Consider the following 24,373-nt stretch of genomic DNA (forward strand, 5'->3'; position numbering starts at 1 on the left):
CGAGCGCCAATCGGGGCACGGCCCGCAACGCGGCTCTGACCGCCGGGGCTCCGCCTGAGAGCGGGTGGGCGGGACGTGGTGAGCAGACGGCGAATCGCCGCTGGCAAGCGAGCTTAACGGACGGCGGCTTCCGCCAATGGGAGGCGGAAGGTCGGGGGAGGAGCGGTTCCGGGGCACGAGCGGCCGGCTGCGGCGGTTGCCGGGGGAATGAGCTCGGAGAAGGGGAACGTGGCGCGAAGGCGGCCCCAGCGGCACCAGAACGCGCGCGCCTTCAAGAACGACAAGTATGACACCAGCGCGCGGCTAAAGGTAGGCGCGGTGCTGGGCCCAGGCGGGGAGTCGGGGCTGGATTTGGGCCCGCCGCCGGGAAGTGTGAGGGCTGAGGGGAGGCCCGGGAGGCGCCCGGGGCCAGATGCGAGGCGGGGCGGGGCGGTGTGAGCCGAGGCCTCGTGCGGTGATTGGAACCTACAGTAAGAATTGCTCATCGAGTCACAGCCTTATAAGAAAGGAAAGCTGAAATAAAGCGTTCACCTCTGCGCAGTGAGTGCAGTGGGGAAGTGTTGTCTGAAGGGGTAGCAGCGCGACTTCTGGAAAGGTGCTTACATTGTAGATCTCGGCTGTATCGCCTTATTTCAGACATCTCAACGTTGTCAAAGCTGATTTTGAACAACTTCAGCTATCATCTCTGCACACAAGTCGCGCTTTTGAGACAACTGAGAAGGCACTCATGTTTGCCTTAAGGCTTTAAAAAAAACTGGTAGTGCACTTAAGAGGTGCCTTCACACAGGTGTCTCCTGCTGCTTCATCAGTGCTTCTGCTGCATGCATGGCTTTGTTTTGATACTTCCACACTATTGTTACAAAAGGCCATTGTTGTCTTTTCTTTTAAATAGCTTCTAAGCAAGGAAAAGGAAATGGTTCACAATGTATTCCTGGAACACCTTCTGTCTACTTACAGCTGTGGCAACATAATAGTGCTGTGAGGATGAAGACCACTCGGAGTGCTGAGCAGTAGCACCACTGGGGTGGGGTGCTATGTCTTATGATAAAACGCCTTATGAAATTGAGAAATGTGAATAAAGCAAAACACAAGATGAGTGCTCTGGAAGAGGAGTATGTAGTGCTGTTGTCGTTTTGTCAGTGTCCCTTTAAGTAACCTGGCTAGGTTGTCAAAAAGAGTTGAGAGGAGGGGAATAAACTGGTAAGTCAAAATAGTGGCACCAAAGAGTTGTGGTTTCTTTTTTTTTCCAGTTGTTTGTAGGACTGGTTCTGCAAGCTGAACAAGGTATTCCTGCTCCAAGCATCACCAGTATTATTCATTGTTTGAGTCACTTTATGATTTCTGATATTATAGATAAGTGTGTTTTCCTGTATGTACCCCTACGAAATATCCTAGAGAGCAGGCCAATCAGAAAAGTCCTTAAAGAGAACCTGAGTTCAGTTATGTAACTGAAGTGATTTCTTTAGAGTACACTTAGGTATTATTTTTTTCTTTTTTTTTTTTTAGTATATTTGTATCTGAGAGAATTGGCTCCACAATGCCAGGCGCTTAAATAGATATATATTTTTAAAAAAACATCTTTTGAGCAAGATTCAATGTAGTTATTAGCTGTGATGTGGGACTGTGTCTTTTTCAAGGAAGTGCTTTCTTTCCTCTTTGTACCTGCCAGCACTTGGAGATTGCTGAATATAGGGAAGAAGCTGCTTCCTATTACAGGGTAATGGGAAAGAATGTTTGTTTTTTTGTGGTGTACTTTTGTATACAAATTCAGATTTTTGTCTTCTTTTAATAAAGAATACACAGAGACCATTATAATGATAACTAGGCCTGATTCTCCCATTTAAGAAATTTGAAAAGAAATTTAACAAGATTTAGGTGGTGATTAATGTCATACTCCATATGCTGAATGTTGGCAAGGAGCTTTGTTTCTCTTATCTTGTCACTTCTCTGTACCCATGTGGACCTGAGTGATTGCACTGACCACAGACATCTAAGCTGTAGTGAGACAAAGGAAGAGTTAGTGGCAGTTTGAACATGAGGACTGACACAGAACTGTGACATTCCTCCTTTCCATGTCATACTGGCTCATTAGGTCAGAATGCTGAGAGTTGCTGAGAGTGGGTGGATCTACAGTAAATCACTGGTATTTTAAGTCTGTGGCCTGTGTTTGGCTACTGTTGTTTTGTACACATTGCAGCTCAATAACATCCTCAAAGTCTGTAGAATGATTTTTAGCTTAAAATTCTTTCTGCATGTGTGCACTGTATTAGCAGTACTGACTATCAAGTACAGTAGCTTCAGGTTGTACTGTGGTTGAAGTTGAGGTATTTATTTTCATTGCTATTTCTAGTCTTTCCTGTGAAGAAGTAGCTGCAGAGGAAATTAATATAGTAGTCATCATTTTTTTGTTGTTGTTTCTTGTTTGTTTTGTTTTGAAAGGTTTTATACTTTCTATCTGACATTGACCTTGGCATCCATTTTCTAGTCTTAAAGACTGTAGTTCTCATTACTTCTAGAACATGCTGAAAGGGCGTTTGTGTTTCCCCCAATGACCAGGCCCTACTACCTGCATTACTTTGGCATACACTAGTTGAGGTGAAACAATGCACACTGACTCTGAACTGAGTAGCTGCCTACAACAGTGCTAGGATGAACTGAAGAAGGAAGAGCCAGCCACAGTAAGGCACACTGTGCTGTTAATTATTGAAACTGGAAATTTGTTTATGGGTGATTGCTTTACATAGTATACTCTGGAACAGCTGTTTGCGACACTAAGCTGAGGAATATACATTATGTTATGTAAACATACTTTCTGTATGAAGTATATTAATTAAAACAATGTGGAAACTGGAAATAAAGGTAATTCTAGGGGTGAAAGCAAGCAGTATTCAACAAGAACATTTAGAACTCTATTGTAATGAGATGGTAGGCCACAAAATGATTCATATTTACACCCAAATGACTGATCTGTTTCTCAGTTTCTTCCCCTCACTAATTACACCCCAGATGATAATCCACATTTTCCAAAATTTCAGAGGTTATTAACTCTGAACCTCAACTTTACCATTATGCTGATGCTAGCTACTTCTTCAGCTGGCTGTATAGATAATTTGTTTTAGTGGAGGCACCGGTCAAGGCTGTGGGAAGGTTCTGGGAAGAGGCTTAATTGCTGTGTCAATGAATGAGACTTTGAAGTTCAGAAAGGAAGATACAGGTAAACTGGTAGCCAACTGGAAGTGACAGATAAGACTACTGGAGTTTGTCTTACTGCAACATAGGGCAACTTGGCAGGATAAAGTCTGCTTTCTAGCTATTCCTTTTGTTCTGAGTTTGAAAGTGAATTCAGGCTTAATGTACAGTCTTTCATGTAGGTAGAAGAGAAGCAAACAGAATATGTATTTTGGACTGTAACCTGCAGTGAAGGTAGACACACACACATGTGCACATTATCAGTTCTTCCAAATATGCACAATCTCATATGTTCTGAGATCCATGGTTGTTCTGGGAGAATGAAGTTGTTATGAACCTGTTCGCTGATGTGAAAAAGGCTAAATGTCTTGGAGATCAAGAAGGCCATTTAGAATTGGGCTTAAAGGAAGATTTTGATTTCACATGTTTTAAAGTCGGTATATACAGTAAGTGAGCAAGTGATGTTTGCTGGGGAAACGGATTTCGGTTTGTGAGGTGTGTATTATAGCCCTGAAATACAAGGATTTTCTATCACAGTTTCTATCCTAGTTTGCACTGTTCTATTCTAACTACTTTGTAGTTGTACAGTAGAGTTTGTGTGGAATTTTGTTTTTCTGAGAATGCAGTTACTCAGTAATGTGTTCAGCCTTGTTGATCCAATCAGTATCTCCTGTTTCTCATGACAAGAAAACTTTTGGACAGTGTTGATGCTGTGTTGATTTGTAGTAGAATAAGCCACTGATGTGTGGCAGAAGTCTGCTGTCAATGCAGTGAATCAAAACACACGTGCATGCAGACATGATTAGAAACTTCCAGGCTGACAGTGAGGCATCTTTGAAACCCCATTATTACATCTTCCTTGTGACTGCTTTTTTAATGCTAGCTTAGGCTAGGAATTATTCTGTGAGCCAGGTTAGTAGGTGTAGGCACATGTGTTTACTTTAATACTTTCTGAACTGCTTTTGGCAGGCTGTTAAATGATTTAATGTTTGGTTACTTGAGCACACAGAGGATGCTGTTTTATTGATGCAGTTGACCTGACTGTGTATATAATATGCACATGGAATGTTTTGTGACTGTATACTTCAAAACTTTTTATATATGTCAGCGTTGCATAATTGCTATTTCTTTGGAAAATGTACAGAAATACTGCAAGCACTGAATGAGCTACCCTTATATTGGAGGAAGTATGGCAAAGGGAAAGAGGAAAGAGCTAGTGAGTAAATAGAGAAATGAAAGTAGAAAACTGCTGTGGCAGAAACAGAATCTGATCTGAGTAGCTTTCACACTACGAAAAACATTTCAGACCAGAAGCATTAAGCATTACCATGTCCTTGTATGCAAGAAAGCTGAATAAAACCTGAGTTAAAAAAAAAAAAAAAAGTTTGAATGGAATAAAAATGTTGGAAATCCTATTTCAGGTCTTTGTGTACGTAGTTGGGTTTTTTATACTGCTAGATGAAAGCCAGGTATTAAATGGTAGAAAGGAAAGAAGTCAGAATATGTGAAGCGTATCAAATACATACAAGAGTGAATATTAATAGGAAAAGCAAACAACAGAGAAATTACAGAGAAATTTATTTTACTATTAATTTCCATGTTATGGCTGAGATAGCAGGGAAGTTTCTCTTCCTGTTTGTGAGAGGAACTATCGTGTTTATCAGTGAATCAAAAAAAAAAATCAGATCAGAAGTATCTTATCCAAATATTTATTTTTGCACAATTTTATTTGCTTCATCAAGTCTGCTTTGCTTTTGAAAAGCACCTTGTTTTAGTAATAGTAAGATTTAAAAATCAGGTACTATTTCTGAGCAAGATAAACTTAGTAGACAAGCACAAATCAAGGTTATTTGGGTAAATCTGCCAGCTTAATTTGCTTTACATCAGTCCGTCTTTCTGCTTTGATTTTCTAAATCAGCTGGCTGGTAGAAGGATGCTGGAGTTGGTTACTCATTCAGATATGCTGAGCCAATGACTAGCTATCCCACGTCATACCTGCGGTGCCAAAATTGAGTAAAAAATAAAGGACGTTGCTGAAGATGAGGAAGGTACCGTGCTGTATGTGTGCCTGTTAAAAGAATAAAATTACAACCTAAAAGCTTTTGTCTTTCTTCCAGTTGCTAGCTTCTGAGCAGACTCTGCATTTTTTCTTTGAGTTCCTGTGTTAAATTTGTGGTCCTACAGATGCCTGTTGATAAGTCCGGGTGCCTTGGATCAGGACTGAAGTTATAAGTAAAAGCTATCTTCACAGCTACAGTCAAATTTGGTGTATTTTTCTGTTACTAGCAATACCATAGCATTTACAGCATGCTTCTTCCAAGAGTGTTGTGCTTCTACTGCAATTGAGCATTTAAGGTTTAGTAAAGCATTAAATTTCATATTCAGTAAGGTGTTAAATCTGCTTAGATTCTTGAGAACATTCTTTGTTACCTATTTTAGAGGCCTCTTATTGTTTATCAGCTGCATGTCTGTTGGAGGACTGTTAGTAATATGACTGAAAGTAATTTCAAAAGTAATTTCAAAATTATTGGGGTAGGAAAGTTTGGGAATGGGGGTTTGTTTTGTTACTGATCTTTGGAATTATCTGAATTTTGAGTTTATTTTATCTTCAGTCTCATTTTTGCACTTGGGTTAAATTTCTTATCTGAGAACAGAACAGTGCAGAAGCGGTACATTTGATATTGGCGAAAGGAGCAGGAGCATCCCTGCACACTTCCTGTAACTGTATCTCTGTAACGGCAGATAATCACTCCCATCCTTGTTTGGAATGAAATTGGCCTCTTAGCTCTCCTGACTTGCTGTATTTGCTTACCACTTCTACTGTGATTCAAAAATCTGTCTCTGCAAAAGCCACCTTCTTTCTTACAACACAGTCCTCTGTACTTAAATTATATCTTTCTTCATTTCCACTTGGGAGTCTACAGTTTCATTGCCTCTCTCACTGAAGCTTTGTTTAGTAAAGGTGATAGGCATCTCTTCAAAATGTGATTGTCTTTTAGTGACTCAGTGTGATATGTAAAAAGTAAATTTGGTAACACTGAATTCCTTTCTCTTCAGGACTTTTCAGTCTAAGCTCTTAGAGTTTTGATCAATGTACTTAATTTGTAGCTTTGTCCTGAATGTTTGGAGTACGACTGATTAAGCCAGGAAGGTGGAATAGTTGAAACCTGTCTGTGTAAAAACAATCTAAATGCACAGACCTGCTCTGTACCTTGTAGAGACTGACTGACTTTATATAGACAATGTGCTTGTTACTATGAAGTGGAATTAGTTTACTTTTAGAGCTTCTGGTGTATTACTCATATTTTACTGAAGACCTTTTTCAGTGGGGAAACAGTGTATTAAAGAGTATAGAGTGAGAACTTATCTTCAGAATGAGTTCAGATAGGACTCAGGACCTTTTTCAAAACAAAGCTGACTTGTATGCCATGTGGCAAGTCCTTGGTCTTGATGTAAGGGGCATTTCCAAGCATTCTGATTGTGTTCCTATGAGTAATGTGAAAAGACATCTTTGTAATTCGGCATCATCTGTCTTGTAGCTTTATAAGAAATAAAATGAAAAATCAATGACTGGAGGATTATTGTATATTCAGGAGCTGTACCAGGTTTGAAGGGGGGGAGAGAGAAGCAGTGCTATTAATTATATGCATTTCACTGTACCATAAAAATCATTCAATAGCATTTGAAATAAGATGTCTGTTCTATAGATTTTGAATTTCCTTCAAATGAGAGGTGAAAGTATTGCCTGCCTTACTCTTCTGCACTGTTTATGCCACACACACCTTCAGTGTGGCCTCCTAAATTCCAGGTGTGTTACACATCGCTGAGCCACCCCCTGCATCATGTAGGGACAGGGTTCTGTCCCCAGCACTGATAGTATGACACATTATTGGAAACTGGGAGGCTGTCAGCAAGAAAGCTAACACTTGTTTTGAAAGAAGGTTCAGCAGCAACCAGCTGTCTTCAGTGTGTACTGTTGCAGTGTTTTGAAGTTTACTGGGTTCTGCCTTGACAATACCAAAAGTAGTTGATTACAGTAAAGCATGCTTGTGAATACAAATTACCTTTGTGCCTCTCTCCCCTCTCACATTACTAATTAATGCAAATTAGCATAGTGAGAGGGAGAACTGGGAAGTTGCGGCTTATTCGCAGATTTTTAGAAGCTTATTAAGGCTATCCTGCTTGGAATCTTTATGTGAGTTAAGCACTGAAAGGAAGGCTTATCTTCAAATTGCATGCATTTTGAAAGAATGAGCACAGTCAAGCTGACCTGTTTGATTGGCAGCATTTTCACAGGTATCTACTCAGGACTTACCATTGATTTTCTTCTCTCAGAAAGTTTCTGCCTTGTCTAAATAACTCTGTTTCCTGGCAAATTTCATTCCGAATGCATAGCTGGCATCAGAGCTTTCTTTATTAAAGCATTTTACAAAATCTGTTTTTTTCTTTCTTTCTTTCTTTCTTTTTTTTTTTTTTTTTTTTTTTGAGGGGGAGGAGAATGGTGTCTTTTATTTCTTTCTAACATGCTAAGTCAGTATTCAACCATTTGAAAGAAGTTTTCTGTCTTTTAACTTTCCAGACAAGAAGTGCCGCAGCTACACAGGTGAAGTTGAGTAAAAATGGAAACACTGCAAAGCAAATCCCATAGTAGAGTCTCTCTCATATGTAGTATTTTCTCTACCACATACCTTTTTAGGCATGGAGTAATGCTGCGTGTTTAAAGCTAGACTTGTTCTTCTAATTGAAACTTCTGTCTAATTGAAGTAGACTTTCTTGGAGTAGTAAGAAGCTCCGTAAGGTCATAAAACTAAGAAATTATTTCAGTGGCTGCTGTATGCATAGGTGAACTTTTAAACTTATTTCTGAAATAGTATTCTAAAGCCAGATACTGAGTAAAGCAGAATCTCTCCCACATAACTTGGATATTTTAAGCAGTAAATGTGGTTTTGGCCATCTTATAGTATCTAAATATCCTTCTGAATCTGTTTCAAAATATGCCTAGTCTTTTTGTTATTTTTTATTTGCAGTGAAAATTTTGTTTTCCTAGTAATGCATACATAAAACTGTACAATGACTGTAATCACTGCTGATGTTTTTGTTTAGAGAAGATACAAAAGTAGGCTGAATGAACTGGTGTTCATCACTTGGCCTTTAAGGCAAGTGTGGTTTGTTCCTGCTCACTATCTCTGAATAACTTGCCTTGTGCAAACCATACCAACCAGTTGACAGTTCATATTGCCAACCAGACTAAACACAAAAAGTTACAGGAGATCTTAGAGTAAATTTTGTGTTATCTTGAAAATTTATTGTAGTTTAAAAGTCCATTTTGACAATTTTTTATTTCATCTTAGATACTTGAGTACAAAAATGTGCTACATTTTCGTAGGGGAAGTTTATGGTGAAAGAAACATGGAGTGGTTTGCCAGCAAATATGCCAATTCGATTTTATTGTGGTCTAAAAAAAAAAAAAACTTGTGAGACTATTCACTTCAAGTATGTACACAAGTTGCTCTGAAAGTAGTGCCTCCTATTTATTTTCATGGAAACTATGGCTGATACAAAGAGCACAAAAACACTATTTGGTGGAGCAAATTCTCAGCTACAAAACCACTGTCTTCTCTCCATAAATGTCCAGCAAATGTTGGTGGATGCTAGAGGGTGCATTTTTTTTTCTGCATGGGGGAATTCAGTTCCACACTTTTGCTTCATACGCACTCCATGTCAGATGCCATTCTGTCAGACTGCGCCTTGACTGCCATCTGCCCCATAGCAACAGAATTCAATGGAATGTTGGTAGAGGGGTTCAATCTCTTCTGCGATACCACCAGCATCCACCTCTGATGTTGTGGGTCAACATCATAAAATAGGAGGCCTTGCTTTTGGAGCAGCCCTTGTGGTATAGCAGTATCTTGAGCAATAATATGCTAAATGTTAAGTCTTGTGAGGAATCTTTTTAAATAAAGACAGCGTATTTCAGGGTTCATTTCTACTTTAGAGATGTAATAATAATAATAATGATCATAATAAAATAGCAATATACCATAAATAACATAAGAACACAGTTCATATTATACCTATTAGTTATGTTAATGTTGTAACTATGTTAGTAATACTAAAGACCAACTCAAAGTAGAGGGTGACCTCACCACTCTTCCTGCTGAAGAAAATAACAAGTAGTAAATATATTAAATACTTATATTAACATCAGATAATTCTTTAAATACAGTATGAATCACATGATGCGTAAAAATGCTTTCTAAGCAAGATTATACTCATAAAAATAAGAAAGTTTCTCTGATTCCAATTATTATTTGTTTATTTAGAAAATAAATGCTAAACTTCATGATGGAGTCTGTCAGCATTGTAAAGGTATCTTGGAGTGGCGGGTAAAATTCAGCAAGTATAAACTACTATCAAAACCTAAAAAATGGTGAGTACAGATACTTCGTCTTAATCTAATGTCTAAAATTTTGGCAGTATTGTTTGTGAACTTTTTGGAGAATATTATGTTTTTCGAAACTCATAATGCTATAGTATGCTTTTCAGTCTGGAGTCTGCAGCAATAATCAAAATACAATATTAATTTTCATTTTCTTTAATGCTTTTATCTTACATGTTAGAAAAGATAGCAAAGCAACTGCTTCCTTCCTCACTGTTAAAATATTTGAATATTCTTAATGATCATTTTGAACCTGTAAGTTTCCAAAAACGTGTCAGTATGTCCTCCCAAAGAAAGAGTTAAAACTGAATCAGTTATCATGTGATTTTCTCAGACCTTGTAGCAAGTCAGAATTGATATTATCTGCTCAATTCTTTTTTTTTTTTTTTTTTTTTTTTTTAAGTTTACAAAGACTACCTGGCAAAGGAATGATGAGAGAGGAAAGTTTTCTTAATTTTGTGTTGTACCAAAATTCATTGTCAAGCTCAGTGTTACCTCAGTTCATACAAAATGTTTAGAGTACTTGCTTTCAGTACCCCTTAGCATGTTCTTTCTCTTCATTATTGAAACCATAATAATACGCATTATATGTTCAGCACTATTTGCAAACATAGCTGTATTGAGTATTGTTGAATAAGAACAAAATGAAGGTGATAAATACCTCTAAATAATTTGAAGATTTGTGGTGGATTAATCTTCTGAAGTGGTCACTTTCTGCTTCCTTGTACACACATGTCTGTAGAGGTTCTTACCATCTTGCCTCCAGATGCGGCTAACATTTCAGCAATGAAACACTGAACTCAAGGAAACCATAGCTGGGATGTGGTACACAAAATAATCATCTTTGTCTCACTGGTTCCTTCTGTATTTGTGTGTTGTTCTTAGTTACATACTTCTGAAATATATGCTTCTAAACCACCTGAGGAGGTTATGTGAGCACATGCATAATTTCCTGAATGATTGTGTCATTAATTTTGGTTTTCTTAAGTTTGAAAGAGAAGGAATATCTGTTCATGCTGTATCTGCCACTTGCATGAAGTTTTACTTTTTAGTATGAAACTATACACAAAAAATATTTTCGTTTTATTAAACAGTTTCATCCTTTCATGTTCAAGAAAAAATTCTTCTACTTAATGTAGAAGTCTCTAGTTTACAAAGTAAGTGTTTTGGATTATGCTCACCATTAATTAGGGATTTAAAAAAAAAATCATCCACAGGTGACTAAATAGATCATGCAGATGGGCACGGCATGGTAGTAAGGGTGTGGTGCACAGTTCAGACAGGCAGAGAGTGCAGCAAGAGCACAAGGAGGCTGCTTTCTTCTCATCTGGTTACAGCAGGGAGCAGCACTCTATTGAGAAACATGGTGACCACCGACTGCAGCAGCTAGTCTGAGGTAGAAACCTAAATGAAGGAGGGACCACAACCTTTCTGGGCTGGTTTGTGCACTTGGATGGATTTCCCAAGGAGTCACAGAGCTGCTCAGAACTTTGAGCCTGAGGGCAGAGTGGGGTGTCATGGGCGCAAATGTGCCCAGCTTGATGAATTTTTTGAGCTGGTGGCCAGGTTGCATGAGGAAATCACCAGGCTGAGATGTATCCAGCAGTTAGAGAGACTGTGCTGCTTGGTGTCATACAGTGACGCAAACAGACCAACAGCCTTTTTTAAGTTTCAGCAAGAGGAAGAAGATTAACTGTCTTCTGGCCCTAAGGAGTCAGATGGCAAAAAAAAATTCAGGATGAGGGAGACTAGGACTTTGTCTCTGCTCAGGCCAGAAGGAGAAGTCTTTCCCTTGCCCCTGAAATACCTTAAAACAACAGATGTGAAGCTTTGGGGATGGAAAGAGAAGAAATTGTGGACAGTGACTGAGAAGTGGAAAGGAACAACCATGTTGAGATAGTCCAACCAAAAACCTGAGTTAGAACCAGTGCAGTTAAAAGAAAGATGAAGCATCTTAGTGATTAGGGATTTTGCATTGAGAAGCACTGAGGCCCCCATTTGCTGCCCGGATAATCACTTGGGAGGTTTTCTTTCTGCCAGAAGCCTGCATGTGGGACATCCAGAAGAGGCTACCAGGTGTGAAAAAGCTGGAAGACTACTGTCCACTGTTGCTCTTTCAAACCGGCTCACAGAAGGCTGCAATTAGGAAATTACAAAATGTTAAAAAGGACTTTTTGTTCCTTGGGAAGATGATGAAGGGATTGGAAGGCACAGGCAGTGTTCTCCTCAGTCCTCCTGGTTGAATACTGGGAACCAGGCAGAAAGGACCAGTTTGTGAATGGATGCATGGATGGTGTCACAGTAAGCACCTTTGGTTCTATGATTTAGGATGCACCTTTGTATAACCTGGCCATGTTTATGTTGGTTGGGATGTAACTAAGCAGGAGGGAAAATAATATATTGGGCAGCAAGCTGGCTGGGCTGGTCGTCAGAGCTGAAAACTAAATTTGTTGGAGGAAGGAGATGTGCTGCGGAGTGACAGAGAACTGCTGGAAACACTGTCATTTCAGGAAGCAGCAGGGGAAGACCTCAGATTTGTCCCAGAGGAACTTGGGAGGCCTCCTCCAGGATGGCAATGTGGTCAGCAGGCCAGCTGAAGTGAGTCTACACCAATGCACACAGCATGGTGTGTGCATAAACAGGAGGAGTTGGAAACTGTAGTACAATTAGAAAACTCTGACCTAATTGCTATCTTAGAAACATGATGGGACCAATCACACAACTGAAATATTAGGATTGAGGGCTACAATCTTTTTAGAACGGATTGGCAAGGTAAGAGGGGCAATAGAGTTGCCCTCTATGTTAAGAAGAGGGTAGATTACAAACAGCTGCCTCTGAGAAACAGCCATGAGCTGTTTGAGCCCAAGTTAAGAGCTTGTGGATTAAAATCAGGGACCAAGCCAATAAAAGACATCTGATTGTCAGGGTATACTGCAGGCTGCCTTATTAAGAAGAACCTGTTGATGAGACCTTCTTGCTTCAGCTACAAAGGGCAGTGTGCTTGCAGCATCTTATCCTGATAGGTGGATTTCAGCCACTTGGAAATCTGCTGGGAAAACAACATGGCATGATGCAAGTGATCCTGGAGTCAGTTGAGGATAAATTCCTGGTTCAGATATTGGACAGACCAACCAGAGGTGAAGTGTTACTTTCTGATAAGCCTCACTTCTGTGCCTGGGAAGATAATGGAACCAGACCATCCTGGAAGATATGTTAAGGCATATCAGGGACGAGCAGGCAACCCAAGACAGCCAGCATGACTTCACCAAGGGCAGATCATGCCTGACCAGTCTGGTCACCTTCTGTGATGATGAAGTGACAGCATTTATGGACCAAAGAAGGGCAACTGATATCATCTACCTGGACTTGTGGTGACAGGTCTTTGACATGGTCCAACCACATCCTTATCTCAAAGTTGGAGAGGTGGATTTCAAGAGTGGACTATTTGGTGGGTAAATAATTGGTTGGATAGTCACAGCCAGAGGGTTGTGGTCAGTGGCTCTGTGTCCAGGTGGAAGTAGTCACGAATGGTGTTCTCCAGGTGTCTGCCTTGGGACTATTACTCTTTAACATCTTTATCAATGACATAGATGGTGGGAATGAGTGCACCCTCAGCAAGTTTGCTGATGAAACCAAGCTGAATGGTGTAGTTGATATGGCAGAAGGAAGGGATGTCATCTTGATGAATCTTGACAGGCTTGATCTTTTTGTCTTCTCTACCCACCTCCAAAGGTTAAAAAAAAAAAAAAAGCATTGAAAAAGATTTGTAAATCAGGGAAGCATGAGAAACGGAAAAAGTGGCGTTGCAGGACAGCTGCTTCTGACTAAGTACGTCCTCATAGTTTTGAACAAGTAAATTAGGTTTCATATCATTCTTAACTCTGTAATCTCGCAGTGATTTCTGTTCATTCCAACAGCCATTGGATACTATGCTGGCTGAAAGGGCCAGTGTTCTGAAAGACCTAGCCTATTAAGAATTTCAACTGGTTAAGCTTCTAAATGAAATAAATACATTACATACTTTAACAATATAACTTTCAAGCTAAGAAACTGAAATCTTTACATCACAGAGTATGGAAATAGTGGGCTTATGTGTATAAATTTGTTTCTATTTTTTTAACCTCTTTTAAAATTATGATTTTTACTACAATCACAACTTAGCCTTTAATTTTATTTTGAGTACTTAAATATTAAAGATTAAACTATTAAAAACAAATTGCTTGCATTAATAGTGTCCCTGTTCAATGAGACACAACTGAGAAGAGCTGTAGACGTGCTAGAATCTTACAAGACACTGATATATACATGATGCTTGTCTTTAGCCTATTAGTCTACCAATTGAGTGTTTAGAACTCTATGCTATATACTAAAGCTTTCCTGACAGACTTTGAGTACCTGAAGAACCAAGTGAGGATGACTTATTTTAAGACAGCTGCATAATGTGGGTTATTTAATTCTAGGTTCTGTTCACCAAAAATACAAGGCACTAGAAATGTTAACTGAACATTAAGCCATAGCATTTCAGAAATAATTTGATGTACAGGGTTTTACCATATTTGAAAACAGTAACCAAAAACCTCTAGAAAATTAGGGTGGTTTTGTTTAGGATAAAGTTCCTTGCAGGCATGGATTTGTAGAAAGCAAAGTTAGCACTCGTTTTGTTTATATTCTGAGAAGTTCAAAAAAAAAAAGACAACGCATTGTTGTGATTGAAGCCCTTTAATCTGTAAAAATCTATGCACCTTCTTATGTTGTGTTCTTCTTTTATTGGTAAGTCAGGTGAATATTTTATGCAACTTTTAAAGCAAAATAATGTATCGAAATGAATGGGAAGATTTATTTTGTCCCTTTAAAGTAAGAATTTTTTTCATTTAATATTTCTTCTTCAGTTCTAGTTTTAGTATGAAAGTATGAAACTGGACTATAGAATTGCTTCTTTTGAAGGCTCTCTGTGTTGTGTATGTTGTCTTTCAACACAGAATGTTTAGTAAATGTTTATCAAAGAAAGAAGTAATTATGTTCTCTTTCTCTTCACAGTGTGAAGTGCCTTCAGAAAGCTGTGAAAGATCCTTACCATATTATTTGTCGACCATGTGCTAGTAAACTAGAAGTTTGTGCCAAATGTGGGAAGGAAGAAGAAATTGTAATTCCGTAAGTAGCTCAAAGATTATATAGTTTCAGTACTGTGCTTCTTCTTTCCCATTTTAATACGGCTAGTTTGGAAACTATACAGGATACTGTTACACTTCATGCTATATCCTGAATAATCCTGACAGGAATCAGTAGAAGTCGTCAGCTTCATTTTCTTCTGCTGAAACCAGGGTGGAATGTTTATTGATGTTGGTGAGGCTGGGCCAAATAACTCTTACTTGAGTAAGACACTTTATTTTAATACCAAAGAGAAGACTGCATTTCTTCCTCAGGAACAACGTACTTTGAAATAGATTTAAATATAGAGCATCATAAAATATGCATAAGCCACTTTACTGTTTGCATTTTGTGTCATTTGATGATTCAGTTACCAGTGAACAGAAATAAAGATGGGCTGATACTGAGCACAGTTACTGCAGTGTTTTTGGCAGGCTTTTCTCTTTTTTTATTCTTTTAGTAAAGAAGTCACCTTTATTGAGCATCCTACATTAATTTATTGGTATGTGGCAGAAGGAAGGGATGCCATTCAGAGTGACCTTGATAAACTTGTAAGGTGGGCTCACAATAACCCAATGAGGTTCAACAAAAGAAAGTGTATGATTTTGCACTTGGGTTGGGGTAAACCCAGATACATATATGGACTTGGAGAAGAATTCTTTGAGAGTAACTCTGCTGAGAAGGACTTAGAGGTCCTGGTAGGTGAAAAACTTAGCATGAGCCAGCAGTGTGTGTTTGCAGACTGGCCAATAGTATCCTGTGCTACATCTGAAGAGGGCTGGCCAGCAGGGCAAGGGAGGTGCCTTGCCTCTTCTCTCATGAGGCCCCAGCTGGAGTCCTACATCCAGTCCTGGCACACAGGAAAAATGTGGAGCTGTTAAAGAGGATCTAGAGGAGGGCCACAACGATGATCAGAGAGCCAGTGAACCTCTCCTAAAACGACAGGCTGAAGGACCTAGGCTTGTTTGGTCTGGAGAAGAGAAGGCTGCAGGAAGACTTCATTGTGGCTTTTCAGTATTTAAAGGGAAATCATGAACAGGGGAGTCAACTTTTTACACAGGTAGATAGAGATAGGACAATGGGAAATGGTTATAAACTAAAAGAGAGAAGATTTATGTTAGATGCTGGCAAGTTTTTCACTGAGAGGGTGGTGAAATGCCGGAACAGGCTGCCCGGAGAGGTTGTGAATGCCTCATCCCTGAAGGTGCTCAAGACCAGGCTGGATGGGACTCTGGGCAAGCAGATCTAGTACTTACCTATCGACTGGTAACCTTGCCTGTGGTAGAGGAGTTGGAACTTGATCCTTGAGGTCCCTTCTGACCTAAGCCACTGTATGATTTTATCATACATACATTTGTATTCTTTTTATTTCTTAGTCTCTTTTCCCTTACTGTCTACTCAACATGATAGTAATTTTAGATTACTGTCTCCCTTCTCCTTTCCCTATCATTCCAGGTAGAATGTTGTATCCTTCATCCCATTCTTATTTAAACTAATTATACATTCCAGAAGTTGCTAACTTAATACTGATTTCTGCAGGATTGATAAAGGACAAGGTGGAACTGAGAACAAGACTACTGAAAACGGCCAGGAGAGTGGACTGGAGGATGAACTGGATTTTGACACGAACTTCAGTAGTACGGACAACGAAGAAGATTCTGATAGGCTTGAAGAAAGATTTAAAAGTATGACTTTTGAAAGGACAGAGGTCCAATAAGTTGAGTTTCTAGAAGAGACTGTACACAATTGCGATAGACTGATGCTTCCCTATGACTTCTGCTCTGAAAACCTGTTTTGACATATAAAGTCTTCATGTATTGGCACAGTGTGTTTTGATGCGTGTTGTGGAGGAAGAGCAGAATTTCTTGTAAAAAGACTCAGAGTTTGAATCTTTAAACACAGTTATTTCATATATAGATGTTCCTCTCTGTGTTATTCTTAGGAATCCAGTATTACACAACTGTTGTATTGCCATTTGAAAAACTGCATGGATGTCTGTAGTACAAAAAAAAAAGTACTGTCATTAAAAATAAAAAATATATATGGAAAAGTTAAACCAATTTTAGTAGATTTTGAGGGAAGAGCTTGCATCTTTTGTCAATGAGCTTCCAGAGGTCATTACTGGAACATCAAGTGATCATCGCTCTTACACCAGCTGTGTCTTTTCCGTGGAAACAGTGCTTAAGTTGTTAATCCTAAGTGCCATCAATACTACCTTATATTTGTGACCTTGTTTTTACCAATATTTTGAAATGAAAAAATAATATATTAAAAAAAAAAAAAAAAAAAGCTGAAGGCTTTAGAATTTTTTATACAGGTTCCACACTTTCTTTTCTTTCAAATGTAGACATAATGTAGTTTTCTCTGATACAAAAAGACTTAGGTGTCATGTAGGGATGCTAGTATAGAATTATGCTTAATAAATTACAATTTCAAATGCTGTATACTACATAGCAGGATATGTAGTTATAGTCTTCCTGATTTTCAGTTCCTTGTAGGGATTATTTCAATGTAGACTAAGCTCTAAGAAGAACTTAACTGAAATGAACTTCTGCTGGGTTCAGTATGGTTTGATTTATTTTATGTCATCTGCCATATCTATAAATAATGCGGGAGAAGTGCTTCTTGTTTATTAAATGGTTTAACCCAAGAACAGATAACAACATAGTTTTTACTGACCACTTAAAAATTACCCAGCTTGTTTGGTGTTCTGTCTGAATTGCAGTACCAGGCATAGCAAAAAATTTTATTCTTAAACTGGCTTCTTCAGATCAATTGTGAGGGACTTGAACTTGTCTTTTTCCTTCAAAATAGGGAAATATTGAAACTTTTATTTCTTTTGGATGGGGATAACCACCGTGTCTCCACTGTAGCTGACTTTCAAAGAAAGTCTGATTAGCAAGATGTGGAGTGCTAAGACGTAGAGTGGTCAGGAGCATAGAACCTGTTCAGGTTGAAATGACAATATTAGTGCTTAGTATTGTTAATAGTACACAACAGCAGAATTCTTGTAATCAATCATCTAGCATTAAGCTCATACTTTTTTTTTCTTAACTGCTTATGTGCTTGTTACTACACATAAGATCTTAAGCATTATGCTATTTATCATCTTTTATTTAGATTTGTCTTTCACTTTCATATATTTTCATGGGGCATTAAAACATCACACTTACTTTTTCTGAACTTCTTGTAAGATTGTATATTAACATCCAAAACATCCTTTTTAAATTATCTCTAAGGACTAGTAATCTGCGTGGTTTAATTATTACTTCTTTTCTGTGCTGCCCCCTGCTTTTGAAGAAAGAAATTTTTCTAAGTCCATTTTCTGCATATATAGATTTTTGCAAAGTGTTTTATAATAACCATGAGCACCAAGCCATTGCAAGTCATGGTCTTCTCTGTTCTTGTTAACACACCATGACTTATGGCTCTTCACTGAGACAAAGTGTAAAGTTTACTAACTATTTGAGTAGTATTTTGTGCCTGTTCACAATCATAAAGCACTAGAGTTTATGACCAAAACAGCCCATCTTCTTTCTCCACTCTCTCTATAAGTATGTTGTTTATAAGCTAAACAACTAGCTTTGTGATCAAACTCAGATTCTTTCACTCAATTTCAATAAATGAAACAATAATCCTTTTAAAATTTATAGAATGGTGATGGCTTGGCTTGGCTTGGTAGAGTCTATGTGTTAAGCTGCAGGGCACCAAGAGGTGCTTAGTGGTAGAAGAGAAGTAGTGTGGGGTTTAGAAGAGACCAGAAGATGGTCAGAAGGTCACACTGCATTGACAGATGTGTCCTCCCACCAGGTCAGCAGTGACGTCTGTCTTTGTGCAACATTGCCTGTTGTTCTACCATCTGACGTTGGTAAAGACAGAGTAAACACAGAATATCCCCAGCAGACACTGCAAATGCATGGTGATTCTGGGGTGTACTTAATAAGTAATCTGACACCAGCTGCATAGAGGTGGTCTATGAATGGGAAATGTGAGTTTTTGTGAGAATGATATACGTACAGGAAACATTCTTTCACTTGGAAAAATTTGATAATGAGCTAGCCTTCTGTCCAAAGGTGAAAGGAAATCCTGAAATGGTAGGAAAACTTGTGCAATTTGCAATAAGAACAGGGGAAGGACTGCCTTGTCAAAGTCAGTGTTATAATCCATTAGTATGGGGAAGAGCAGTTGAGCAACAAGAGCAACAAAAAACAAAAAAGGTTAGAAAACATCTGAAGTTAACATATTTACATGTCATAACTAGTTGTCTATTCAGAATTTACTTGGGTAGTTGATGCTACTGCTACAACAAGATGTTACAAGACTGATACTACAAGGCCATGATGAAACTGCTGGGATTGAGCAAAACTACAGTGGTGGCTGGCAGGTTTTAGCCGAACAAAGACACTCTCTGGAGACAACTCTTGATTTTGGGAAATGTTGGGTCGTTGGTTTTAACTGTGGTTAAAAGACGCACTAATGAAAATGACTGCTGCAACTAGAACACCATGCAATGGTGGTGTGAGACAGCTTGTAAAACTTCTGTGTTCATGTATGTTTGCCATTACAGGGAAAAGAAGTTTCATCTTTTACTGAAGATACCTCTAACAGGGGAATAAAAAGAGTAGCCTTTGTTTTCTTATTTATTTTTGACAGAATATATTTGGAATTAGAGGAAGACATTGTGTTTATAGGACTTAAGTAATAGTTTGGAATTGCAGGATGTTTGTTTGTTTGTGTGTGTGTGTGTGTGTGTGTGTGTGTGTATGTGTCTGTGTATGTGTGAAGTGCTTGTTGAAATGAGGATTTTCTAGGGATAGAACCTCTTTAAATACTGGTCTTTGATAAAATATTTTGATGAGAAAATCAAATGAAAGATGAATTTTTAGAAGAAAATTATTTCCTGAGAGGGTGGTGAGGCACTGGCATAGGCAGCCCACAAAAGCTGTGGCTGCCTCATCCCTGGTGGTGCTCAGTGCCAGGTTGGATGAAGCCATGTGCAAACTGATCTGTTGGGTGGGAACCCTGTTCATGGCCGAGGTTTGGATCTTTAAGGTCCCTACCAACACAAGCCATTCAGTGATCAGTCTGAGCTGGTTTTACGTTTTCTGAGACAATCTCCAGGGTACTTACACAATAGGAATCACTGGATTTTTTTAGTATTTATTTTTTTTTTTTAGCTGAGATTTTGAAGGATTCTTACTTTTTCTTTTACAAGGAATATAGTGAGCTGGTAAACTTTGCAACAGGGGAAATGCTATCACCGTGACTGCAGAATACTGAGATGCTATTGAAGTGATCTGTATAGGATGACTGACTTAGGGGTTTCAGGAATTTTACTGAGCGTTATGGGTAGATGCCTAATACATTACTGAAGAAGGGAATGATAGATGTTAATAATCAGTCATCTGAACAATAAAGAGGATGCAGTGATGCTGCTGATACAGGTGGATTCCTGTTACCTAATTGTCCTTAGGAGTGTTATCAACCCTCATTTAGTGTGACTCATCACTGATAGTAATTAATTAGATAATGGAATGTTGATGCGTGAGTAAGTCACGCAAGATGATTCCCACTTCACAAGGGGAAATGCTTCTCATAGAACTTGTCATTGTTGACTTCATCAGGTTTCTGGAAAACAAAATTCCCATATGTATGGATGTGTTCAGGGAATCTGGATTCACTGCAGCATGAGGAGAGTCCTTTATGGATGCACTAGCACTGTTTCCTATCAATCTTTTTTTGTCGAACTTTATAGGTATCTCTGAAAGATATTCATGTATCACGTGATATAAAAAGCACTGCTGATGATTTACTCCTAGTTTTGCATGGGGCTGGGCTGTTCCTTTCTTGTCTTGGCTACTGGTTAATCTATGTTCCTCTGAAGTATATAATACCAGCCTCTGAAGCTTTATAGGACTACTGGTTAATTAAGAAGAGGGTAAGTAGTTTTCTCTCTATAATGGGCACATACTTGGATGCTGAGATGCAAATCATAGCATTAGCAAGGAAAATAGAGAAAAAAAAAATAGCAGGTAGTCAAAAATGAGCCACCTAGTAACCCTCTAGCCCTACAATTATATGTGTTTTCTTTGTTCAGGAATTCTCACAAATAAATGGACTCCGGCAGAAGATGCAAAACTGCCTCTCATTATAGGAAGCATCTCTCTGACTTAAGCTGCTAATGAGGAAAGGATTCCAAGTAGCATAAAGAGACCTTCTTAATAACAAGATGTTTAGGGAGCTGGTCACACACGCTGTCAGCATCTGTTTCATTTCATTCTTCTGCCTGCCTTTTATCTGAAAGCTTTTAAGAGGACAAAGCTATGTATGAAAAATACATGTTCTGTACATATGCTTTCATCACATACAGTGAGTATGTGAATTAGGGTTCTTGTCCTCAAAACATTTGACAACATACTAGTATTTGAAATGAGGTAGATCTGTGTAGGGATTGGTAGGGTGTTATCAGACAAATCACCTGCAGAGGGCTAGAAATGAAATACTTGCCAAGTTTCACGTGGTGGATATTTCTGTTTGAGTCTTTAGAACGCTTATGATGAAATCACAGAGAAGTCTGATTTTTTTTTCCCTACAGAAATCAGAATTTTACTTGAATTTCAGTTGTGTATCATCTGTATTTCCGTTCACCAGTGACAGAGTTTTAGAGAAACAAGTTAAAGGGTTTGGTGTAATTACATAACTAAAAGAGCTTGGAAAGCAGTACCAAATATTTTGTTTGGTTATTTATTTGTTCAGTTATGTACTGTTGCAACTGCAGCACAGAAGACCATGTTTTTTGTACAAAAATATGAAATGGTTATGTGTGTTCCTGAATGGTAGCACTCACTTCAAATGTCTCTTTTCAGGACAGCTTGCATTTCTGAGCTTCAAATTCGTCATGTCACCAGTACTTCTCTTGCTGTTTCCTACATACTACCTGAGCAAGTGTGACATTGTGTATGAAAATAGTCTGTGAAGATTAACCACAGTTTAAATGTTTGTAAATGTAGCAGTAGTGAAACTTGCAACATTTGTTAAATCAAGAGCTGCAGGGTAATTATGTGACACTTTGAATTGCTCTTTCTCACAGACTTCCTCATTATTTATTCCTTTTTTTTTCCCACAATCTGCTTCTGCGCTGTGCAAATAGCTAGCTTGAGTGAGAATTCATACAGCCTTTGAGCTGTAACTACATTTCTCCAGGTTGTTCCGTGTAGCAACAACAGAGTTGATGCCACAACCATACAGTGAACTGCTTGCTTCCAAATAGTGTCATTGTGAGGTGTATGTAAAGTGAAATGAAGCTGAACTTCTTGGGGAGGAGATAAAAGGATCCTACGGCATTTCTTGTTATAGTAGAGAAGTGCAGAATAAACCTAAACCTTTCTTTTCCAAAGGAAAAATAAACCCCATAAGAGAAGATAAAATCTATTATTTCACCAGCGGCAGATTCGGTGTTGCTTACGTGACAAAGATTTTAAAGAATTTCACTGGCAGTAAGTGATGTCTCATACTCAAAGGCAGTAACTCATCAGCAGTGGCTGAGTCTTTCTCAAAAGAAGTTAGTGATTGAACCTCCCGGAATGGAACAAGCTTATATTCTTATATATTCTTTATATGCTACAGAAGTGTAATCCTGTCCTCTGGAAAGACCCAACTCATGAGGAATTTGGCATGAATGTCTAGGTTTGTTAAGATCTGATGCCATTATTCCGTAATATTCTTCTTTGGGAAAGTGTAACATGAAGGATTATGACATCTCAGAGCTATGTGATTTCTGCAACGACAGAATTTTTATGGTTTCAGCAGAAAGTTTTCTTACGCTCTGTAGTCTTTGCATTAGCTTGGGTTGCATTATGGGTATAAATGGTTATGATCATTTGTAACGTTATGATCTCTTCTGCATCAGAACAGAATTGCATATTGAATCACTGCATTCAGCTAGCTGCTCCATTCACACCCCCACAGCATAACTTTTCTCTGAGAGCTGTGAAAGCCAAACAACGGGGATGGCTGACTGTGTTCATTATTTCAAAAAATCCCATTAGCAGCTGACTGGCTGTGACACAAAAAGGGCTGCAGTGCTCACCCAGCACACTTCAGAGATGTGTCCCATTGGCCATTCTTGTCTCCTGCCGCTCCAAGCATGCAGCAGCCCAGGCCTCTCTTCTATAGAGGTTAGAATTAGAAGTGTGTGTTTTTCTCCCCCACTGAGGGGGAAGTTTGGCTTGCCATTAATGAGAACACAAAATGAATGGCAGTGTTTATGCCTCTAGCCTTTCAGTGGAGAAGAGGGCCTCTGCCAAATATCTGAGGGTATCAGGCAAAGTTCCTGAGCCAGGTCTGTCCAAAATGCCCCGTGGAGACAAAACAAAAACAAAAACAAAACAAACAAACAAAAAAAAAAAAAACAAAGAAAAAGCCACTGACTAAAATAAACACAGTACTGAACTTGTGAGTATGGAAACACAGAGGTTCACACAGCCCACAGCCGCCTCTCTTCATCTTCACAGGTTCCAGCTGTCATTGTAATGTGTGTGGAAATTAATCCAAATAGTAACCCACTGCTTTAGCATAATTGATCTGACAACAAGTTAGTGTTTATTGCCTCCTGGCATTCTGAATGAGATTTGCAAGCAGGCTGTGAGGAATGAAACACCTTGTTCCTGTCTGAGCTCTCTTAATTTTAGGTGAAAATGAAAGCAATTTTGTAATGGGCAGAAACTGTTCTGCAGTGTAGTTGTTCTCCTGGAGCCCAAACAGAAATTACCTAGAAAGAATTACTAATCCAGTTCCTGAAGTTGAAAGTAGGCCATAACTGTGGCAAAATACAGAGTTATCACTGTAATTTGATGGTGTTTCCACCCCTAACCACTCCCCCACCCCATCCCTTTAAGCTATGTTTAGCATTCTAATGTTACTGAGCAAAGTACCGCTGTGTACAAAGCTGGTTCATAAACAAGGCCACCGAGTCATGTTATTCTCCATCTGGGACTGCTTTACCACATCTTAAAGATAATCGTGTGACAACAATACTTGGTTTACTGATCTTGAGTATATATCGGTGGTTAAATATGTCTTTTCTAATGGATTTAATGTCAAGATAGTCCACTGGACTTCATGTTTGACCTACTTACTTTGACAGGTTTGTTCAACTTTCGTGTTCTTATTTACGGGAGTGCTTTGATACTCTATTGACAACGAGGTCTCAAACCTGAATGGCAGTTCCTGATCCAGAGTATAATGTGTGAGATAAGACAGATACATGAGGGTCATAAGATCTGCAGAGTTTCACAGCAGGCAGCTGAGCAAGAGAGTGTCTTAAATCCTAATCAATTCCTTACCAGAGCCTTTTTTGTTGCCTGTGTAAAATGAAGTATAACCTTTTGTAGACTATTCTTTTTCTTAACAAATGCAGAACAAGAAGAACAGTGCTGAAAAACAAATTCTTACCTCCAGAAGCCAGTAAATACACTTGCTGGTGGTACACAGTGCATCACTGAGCAAAGGCAAGACTTTTTGGTGTGCTGCCATCAGCATTCCTCTCTAGAAGAAATTCCCTTATGACACCAGGTGTCACTATAACAAAGTGAAAAG

At 38.8% G+C, this 24,373-nt stretch overlaps 1 protein-coding gene across 2 annotated transcripts; it reads left to right on the forward strand.

Annotated features, from left to right (window-relative positions):
- Positions 1-185: 185 nt before the first annotated feature.
- Positions 186-16,832, forward strand: C9orf85 (chromosome 9 open reading frame 85). 2 transcript variants are annotated; one of them, XM_001233820.7, is made up of 4 exons: positions 186-309; positions 9,513-9,619; positions 14,666-14,779; positions 16,316-16,832. In XM_001233820.7, exons 1-4 carry the CDS (start codon positions 208-210, stop codon positions 16,491-16,493), a joined length of 501 nt encoding a protein of 166 aa, XP_001233821.2. In that variant the 5' UTR covers positions 186-207; the 3' UTR covers positions 16,494-16,832. The 2 variants fall into 2 exon arrangements, with proteins under 2 accessions (XP_001233821.2, XP_040511945.1); XM_040656011.2 differs by lacking the exon at positions 186-309 and adding an exon at positions 962-5,237.
- Positions 16,833-24,373: the final 7,541 nt, after the last annotated feature.

This window comes from Gallus gallus, chromosome Z, assembly GCF_016699485.2.
Source record: "Gallus gallus isolate bGalGal1 chromosome Z, bGalGal1.mat.broiler.GRCg7b, whole genome shotgun sequence".
Taxonomy (NCBI): Eukaryota; Metazoa; Chordata; class Aves; order Galliformes; family Phasianidae; genus Gallus; species Gallus gallus.